Source organism: Cannabis sativa, chromosome 3, assembly GCF_029168945.1.
Source record: "Cannabis sativa cultivar Pink pepper isolate KNU-18-1 chromosome 3, ASM2916894v1, whole genome shotgun sequence".
Classification (NCBI taxonomy): domain Eukaryota; kingdom Viridiplantae; phylum Streptophyta; class Magnoliopsida; order Rosales; family Cannabaceae; genus Cannabis; species Cannabis sativa.
In genome coordinates, this window is record NC_083603.1 from 52,828,756 (window position 1) to 52,837,588 (window position 8,833).

The 8,833-nt window shown below is 34.3% G+C and overlaps 1 protein-coding gene across 1 annotated transcript; it reads left to right on the top strand.

Moving 5' to 3' along the window:
- Window positions 1-960: 960 nt before the first annotated feature.
- LOC115721744 (uncharacterized) lies at window positions 961-1,656 on the top strand. The gene has a single exon (XM_030650819.2). It carries the CDS (start codon window positions 961-963, stop codon window positions 1,654-1,656), a length of 696 nt encoding a protein of 231 aa, XP_030506679.2.
- Window positions 1,657-8,833: the final 7,177 nt, after the last annotated feature.

Consider the following 8,833-nt stretch of genomic DNA (forward strand, 5'->3'; position numbering starts at 1 on the left):
AGTTAGTGAATTTTAGTGCTAAATTCTTGATCTACTTATTGGAAGCTCGGTTATATAGACCCATGGTCCCCCCACTAGTTGAGATAATATTGTTTGTAAGACTCATGTAATTGGTTTTGATTAATCAATTATAATTCACGAATTAGACTATGTCTATTTGTGAAATTTTCACTAAGTAAGGTCGAAATTGTAAATAAAGAGTTAATAGGGGCATATTTGTTAATTATGATACTTTGTATGGTGCAATTAATAAATATGATAAATGACAATATTATTTAATAATTATTTATAGTTATTAAATAGTTAGAATTGGCATTTAAATGACTGAATTAGGAAATTGGCATTTTTGAGAAAATCAGATACAAAAGGTGTTAAAATTGCAAAATTGCAAAAATCAAGGCCCAGTCCACCTAGCCAGGGCCGGCCACCTATTGTAGCTTTTTAAATTGATTTTTTCATTATTTTAATGCCATATAATTCAAATCTAACCCTAGTGGAATGCTATAAATAGATAGTGAAGGCTTCAGGAAAATTACACTTTCTGAATCAGAAAAACCTGAGCCTCCACTCTCTTCTCTAGCCGCCACTCTCTCTCTCTCTATTCTTCCTTCATATTTCGAACCTCTCTTAGTGATTAGAGTAGTGCCCACACACATCAAGCAATACCTCAATCATAGTGAGGAAGATCGTGAAGAAAGATCATCAGCAAAGGAGATTCAGCATCAAGGATTCAGAGAAGAAGATCCAGGTTCAGATCTTGATAATACTCTGCTACAGAAAGGAATCAAGGGTTAGAAATCTGAACGGAAGGAGTCATTATATTCCGCTGCACCCAATGTAAGGTTTCTTAAACTTTATATGTGTTTAATTTATCGTTTTAGAAAGTTCATATTTAGGATGTTAATAAACATACTTGTGAATAGATCTAAGATCCTGGTAAAATAATATCCAATAGTTATGATGTCACCAGTACAAGGAGTACCATTGCTATTGTATTTAGCTGTTACCGAAACATCTATCGGGACACTGTTAGCACAAGAAGTCGAAGGGAAAGAAAAGCCCGTGTATTATCTTAGCCGAAAACTGAAAGGCGCCGAGACAAATTACCCCTATTTTGAAAAACAATGTTTGGCTTTGGTATACACCGCCCAGCGATTGCGACATTACTTAGTAGCACATAAAGTAATAGTGATGACCAAGGCAGATCCCATAAGATTTATGTTAAACAAACCTATACCTTCTAGTAGAATAGCCCGGTGGATACTAATGCTTAGCGAGTTTGATATCACTGTGATGTATCCAAAGGCACAGAAAAGTCAGGCCTTATCTGATCTATTGGCATATTTACCTGATAATGATGAAAACTTACTCATGGATGAAATCGCTGGGGAGTTACCTGAGGCTATGATTTGCAATGAGAAAACACAAGAATGGTGGGCAATAACATTTGATGGGTCGTCAACCACTAAAGGAGGAGGTGCAGGAATAGTATTAACTGATCCTATGGGTAAGAATCATATTCAAGCTTATAAGTTATCGTTTGACTGTACTAACAATGAAGCTGAGTGTGAGGCACTTATTCTGGGAATCACGGTCGCGCTAAAAATGGAACCTAGCAAAGTTGTGATTAGAGGAGACTCCAAACTTGTTATCTAGCAAGTCAAAGGGGATTTTGCTGTGAAAGAGCCATCATTGGCAATATATCGAACAATGGTCCAAAAGCTAGCGAAGAATTTTGAGGAATGTCAATTCGAGCATGTGCCTCGAACACAAAATAGGTACGCCGATGCTTTGGCTACTATAGCTTCAAAAATTGAGGTATCAGAAATCCAAAACTTGACATTTAAAATAGTCAATCAAAAGTGTTCAATCACCTCGGGGTATGGAAAAGAGTCTGCTAGCAAGAAGTGGACACAACAAATGGTTGATAAGCTCGCGAAATTGAAAAAGACTCATCTCAAAGAAATGCAACGTTTTGTTGTTATAGGTGGGACACTTTATTACCGATCATCGGATGGGGTGTTAGCAAGATGTTTAGACCAAGAGGAAATCTCTACTCAGATGGAAGAAATTCATAATGCTGCCTGTGGAGTCGAAGGTCCCAAATTATCAAGAAGATTACAAAGGGCCGGTTATTTTTGGCTAGAAATGGAGGAAGATGCTGCAAGATTGAAAAAAGATTGTCCGCAATGTCAACTCTTATTTAATAACCATGAGGCAATTTTGATAACCGAAGATTACGATTGGAGGAGACCATATAAAGAATATTTACGGGACAAAATAACACCATGTGATAAGAAAGAAAAAGAAAAACTACTCATACACATTAGTAAGTATTTCTTGAAAACAGATGATGACCTCTACCGCAAAGGATTCAATGGGAAGTTATTGCGTTGCATTTGCAAGGAAGAAGCCAATGAAGTAATGGAGGAAGTCCATCGCGGGGATTGTGGTGAACATCAAGGAGGAAGAAAATTATATGAAGAAATTGTTCGCATAGGATATTATTGGCCGACCATGGAAGCGGACGCCATGAAATTCGCAAAAGAATGTCAAAAATGCCAAATTTTTGGAGACAAAATCCATGCGCCAGCTATCCCTCTCCAATCCATCACCACCCCTTGGCCTTTTCACACTTGGGCTATGGACCTCATAGGTCCAATCTCACCACCCTCTCAGGGAAGAATTTGGATTTTAGTCGCAATCCCATTGAAAAAGGCCTCTACAGAAGCTGTGGCCACCTTCATCTTAGAACACATCATTTGTCGTTTCGGCATTCCAAAAAGAATCTTGTCAGATAATGGCACGCCATTCACCGGCAAAGCGACAAAAAAGTTACTAGAAGATTATTAAATTTTCCATGGGAAATCAACCAGGTACTACCCGCAAGGAAATGGCATAGCAGAAGCGTTTAATAAGCTATTGCTGGGAGTATTAAGTCGTATGGTACATGACAGTCCCACAATTTGGCATGAATTCATTCCTCTGGCTTTATGGGCATATCGTACCTCAAAATGTGGGTCTACAGGGTTTACACCGTTCTCCTTAGTGTATGGATCTGAAGCAGTATTGCCTGCCGAAATAGCCGTGCCGTCAGCTAGGCTAGCCATGTCTGCAGGAATGGATGTACATCAAGCACGGTTAGAAGAATTAGAATTAATTGATGAACGTCGAGAAAAAGCTCAGATTAATTTGCTGCAATACCAACGACGTGTATCTAGGGCATATGACAAACTTGTACGACCAACGACATTCCAAGAAGGTGATATGGTTCTGAAAGCTGCAGACCATGTGATGCGAGGAATGCATGCAACTAAGTTTGTACCGAATTGGGAAGGACCGTACGTTATTAAAGAGATAAAAGGCAGCGGCTACCGCACACTCTTAGATACTAACACAGGAATGACACTCCCTGTTACTAACATAAAATACATTAAGAAATACTTTTCTTAAGTTATGACTACAAAAAAAGTCCAAACCTTGGATGATGAAATTTTATAATTACATCACTACTCTTGTTACCATTGTGTATGGCAAAAAAGTTATTTTTCTTAAATAAAATGTTTAACTCATATGTATTACTTTCTATTTTTATTCTTTTATCTTTTCTAGAAGTTTTACAAAATATATATATTATGTGCCCATATTTGTAAAAAGGGAAAAGAAATTAATACACACACATATATATGTAAACATATATATATATATATATATATTTATATCGAAACTAAAAGAGACTACAAACAAAAAAGGGGGATCTACACCCCTAAATCATAAAGGAACATGAGTCCAAGTACTTGGTGGAGGATCTCGATCTCTAATATGCTCTGCCAAACTTTCTATCTTATGATCCAAGTCTTTACGTGCTTCGCGCAAAGTATTAAGCTCTTCTACCAACTGACAATGACGAATGGATGATCGAACAGTCTCAAGGTAGGACTCTATCAATTTCTTTAATATAGGGGGCTGCTTTGAAAACACAAGACACAATATTCTCCAATTCTCTGACAACAAAGAGCAATATGTCTCTGAAACGGCGTATTCAAACTGGAGCAACGGTAGCACAGGAGTGATCAATTGAATAAAAAGTATTTTTTCAGACTGGGAAAGACCTTTGAAGAAAGATGCAAAATCTTTATCAATTGAAGTATAACGTGAATAAAATTGTGATGCCTGAGGCTCATATGATGACAAATGAATTGCGTCTCTTCCTACTAATGTTGTTAAGTCTTCACTACGCTCCAATCCCACATACGTAGAGCTAGCAGCTAAAAGATTGCTTGGAGGAGTTTGCAAGCACAGTTCATGAGTACTTCGATCAGTGTCTGTGGCATGCGTCTATGATGCATGAGACTTATGTGATGACAAATGAATTGAATCTCTCCCTACTAATGTTGTTAAGTCTTTACTACGCTCCAAACTTACATGCATAGAGCCGGCAGCTAAAAGACTGCTTGGAGGAGGTGGCAAGCACAGTTCAGGAGTGCTTCGATCAGTGTATGTGGCATGCGTCTGAGATAAAGAAAACGGATTAAGAGTTCTAGAGAAACCTGCAAACCCGGCTGCCTGCGCAAGATATATACATATGTAAGTATTTATATTATACTACACATATACATGAAATATATATACCGAAAAGACTTCCATACCTTTAAAGGTGCAGTTGTGGGAGCTAATCCATGTGTGATAGTACTTTGAAATATGATGCTACTAGAAGAAGGGACAAGTGGGTATCTTGTAATGACCTTGAAATTAAAAAAAAAGGAAAATGTAATAAAAAATAATAATAAATGTAACAATATATATATATGGTGAAGACTACAAGCAAATTACTATAAGCAAAAAAAAAATATATATATATATATACACTAACCAAGTTCGTGGTAGCATCACTGTCACCATTAGTTCCTGAACAATGGAAGGGTCGTGGTTCAGAGTTTGGTCGAACTGCTACATCATTCCCGTGAGAATTACCACCCAAAGCATCAGAAGGTTTACCTACTAAAGCTACCGGAGTATGACCCTCATCAACTAAACAGACTTCAGAGGGTGCTAAAGGAGGTGACTTTTGCAAAGGAATATACACCCCTATTTCCAACAACAAAGTCATATTATCTCGTATAAACTATCAAAGATTTAGCATTATTAAGAGAAGATGAGCGAGCGAGGAGATACCTGACGATGGACCCACGTCTTTCTCTCGGTCACAAGTCTCACCTTGACTGATTAATCCAATATAATGATGTCGCATCCATATGTTAGCAAATTTAACAGAAACTCCACCTTCTCTGTCTTTATCGGGCAGTCGAAATGTGTCGTGAGATTGCTTTGAGAGTTGGAAGGAACCAAACAAACATGACTGTTTTGCTTTTTCTAAATCCCCTATCTTCCGATCGTGAGGAACATGTTGATCAAACCCAAATTGTCTAGCCACACGATCAGGGCGATATGAAACAAATGACCAAGATAAAGATTTCGGATCATCTCGAAGACATAACAGTGATCGGGGAAGGTAGACAACAAACCAAAATCCTGCTTCACCAGCAGAAGTAGTGAAAGAAGAACGGACCTCATCTGTCAATGGTACTACACTTCCTGGGTACATATCGAGGGTAAAATAGGTGCAATTATTGGTAAGGTAAGGGCGAAATGTAAAATTCGAAACATCCTTTGTAACATTACACAAGGTTTTCCAACACTTCGAACTTACCCCATGCCCAAGGACGAGGTTCTCTAGGTTGCAGTGACTTGCGGATAGGTGCAAGTTTTGGAAAACGCTCCCAAATGAACATCTGGAGGAAACATGCATCTATTGAACTTATCACCTCCTTATTTTCACTATAAGAATTGGCATCAGTAATGATGGAATCGAGGTTATGATACAAAGTTTCAAGATACGCAGCTCCTAGAGGAAAGTGCTTCCCGTAAGCGAGTCTGCAGGCCAACGGAAACATGGCGCTTTGAACTGTTCTTCTAGAAGTTTTCGAGGGGAAAATATATCTACTCAACCATAAAGCAATACAAGATGCTAATTCTACCAAATCTTGACTATCTTCTTGGTGAAAATATCTCACCCAATCAAGCAAGTCGTACTGTTTCTTTTTCATATACATTTTCTTTAAATCCTCTACGGCTAGGGTTAAAGATGATAACAGAGATTGTTCATCATTTGATAAAGGAGATACCAATGAAGTTGTACCACAAATCGGCAAAAGAAGTAATGCATAAACATCCTCCAAAGTTATAGTAAACTCTCCCCAATTTACAATAAAAGTGTGGGTTGCCTTACTCCAATATGACACTAATTGATTTAAACTTGATTTTACACGATATATCTCAAGATCAGAAGAAGCAAGCATAGGAGATAAGATCTTAGCTGAAGATAAAGGAGTTGAGAAACGTGTAGCGACAGAAGAAATCCACCCTTTCCAACCTTGTATTACACCCGAACGAGAACGATATTCAACAGCCAAATCATTTTTTGAATAACGATAGCACAACGGGAGATCCCCATCAGGAACTATATAATCGTTCGTTGAATCTTGATAAAGATAGATCCCATCTGTTTCCAAGATGCAAGGGAACAAATCACGGCGGAGAAGTGGAGCCATACTTGCTCACATGGAAATATATTGTTCTTTGCTTGAGGAAGGGATTCTGAATTTGAAGAGGTCTTCTTTCTTTTACCCATGGATCTTCAAAAAAAAAAAAGAAAAAGAAAAAAAAGAAGAAACCCATGAGAAGAATGACAAAGCAGGAGATAATAATATATGCATATGCAATACATCGTTCAGGACAACTCTTTAAACAAAAAAACAAATCATCAACAAAAAAAAAATCATATGACGGAGCTATGAAACAAATAAAGGTACACACCGTACGTAAATGCGATTAATACTTCATAACATGACTAATATGCTTTGTTTATTTATATACATATGGTTATAATTAAACAGAGTCTAATTATGATTTAAACAAATACATATATGTATGTATATATGTGCGAAACAAAAGCAATGTGTATAGTATAGTATGTATATATATGTGTCAAAACTGTTTAGGATGTTAAAAAAAAATAATAAAAAAAAATAGAGGTCGTAACAAATCAATATTAAAAACTTATGGTCCATCAAAATAAAATTCAATTTAATAAATAAACATATGTCCCTTAACAATAGAGAATATGACCAATTAAAATAGTTTAATCAGAGAATTTTATTTCAGTTAAAGCTTGTTTAAAGATAAAATTAAAAGAAATTTACCATGACAATATATAATGTTTTTTTTTTAAAAAAAAAAACTCTCAAAAAAAAAATCACAATGTGTATTTATTTTATAGACAAAATAATTATGAATTAATAGTGATATAGAGGGCCATACCAACACACTATAAGAAATTTTCACAAATGACAATGTATTTATTTTACAAAGCAAAAAATTACAAATTAAATATATGTATATATATATGTTGTAAAACAAACGTTAAAATTACAAAAGAACTAATTAAATTTAACTAACTAAAATAAATAAACTACGAATAAATAAATAAACCTACAAGTATAATAATACTCCCAAAACTTATACAAAATGCGAATAAAAAAAAACTACAAATATATATTGTATTAGAAAGATATAAAGTTTTGTTAAAATACCTGTTAATTATTTGCAGACGCCGATTAGGGATTACAGTACTTTACTAAATTTTTTGAAAATGGTCGGGACCGTGGTGGAAAGCAAAGCAAGCAAGAACGTGCTTTGTTTATTTTCTGCACTTGGCTACAAGTTAGATCATGAGTATATATATATATATATATATATATATATATATAAGCTTTCAAAAGAAATAAAAAAAAAAATACGCTTACATTTATATGTGGCACTAAATATGCATTAATTATGTATGAAGAAAGGCACTTATTCTCTGACCACAGCGAGGAGAGAAAAGTAAACCCAAATTGGGTCGACAAAGCGATTAAACTCAAATTATGTATGCATTAAAATAGCCACTAGGCCCACTACTCAAAGTCTCGTATATATATATATGAGGCGGTTAGTTAATACTTGGCAAGATAAAGAAAACGTGGCAGTTAAAAATTTAAAGAAAAGTGGTCGAATGCATGTCATACATCATTTACTATTATCATTACTATTATTATTATTATTATTATTATTATTATCATAAACGAAAAGTAAAAGTATATATCTTATACATTATATAAGGAACTTGTTTATAAGCACCATGCATATTAACAAGCTACCCTTATAACTTAATGTCTTTTTTTTATTATTATCATTTTTAAAAAGTGAGATTATTATATTATCATTATTATTTTAATAATTGAAAAATAATAATATGTGTGTACATATATGTATAGTGAGTTATTTTATATTATCATTATTATTTTAATAATTGGAAAATAATAATATGTGTGTACATATAAGCACCATGCATATTAACAAGCTACCCTTACAACTTTATGTTTTTTTTTATTATCATTTTTAAAAAAAGTGAGATTATTATATTATCATTATTATTTTAATAATTGAAAAATAATAATATGTGTGTACATATATGTATAGTGAGTTATTTTATATTATCATTATTATTTTAATAATTGGAAAATAATAATATGTGTATACATATATGTATAGTGAATTATTTTAAAGTATTTTTTTTTATTATATATAAACAACAATTAAATTAATATTTGACCTTAGTACAAAACTGTTAAACTGTTAAATATTACGTATGTATGTATATGTATATATATATATATAAAAAAAAGGGTCATAAACATTATGATGAAGATCGATATTACATGATAATTACCTA

Excerpts from the sequence above, each read along its gene's own strand:
- LOC115721744 (XM_030650819.2), top strand. The coding sequence starts at position 961 with ATGTCACCAGTACAAGGAGTACCATTGCTATTGTATTTAGCTGTTACC.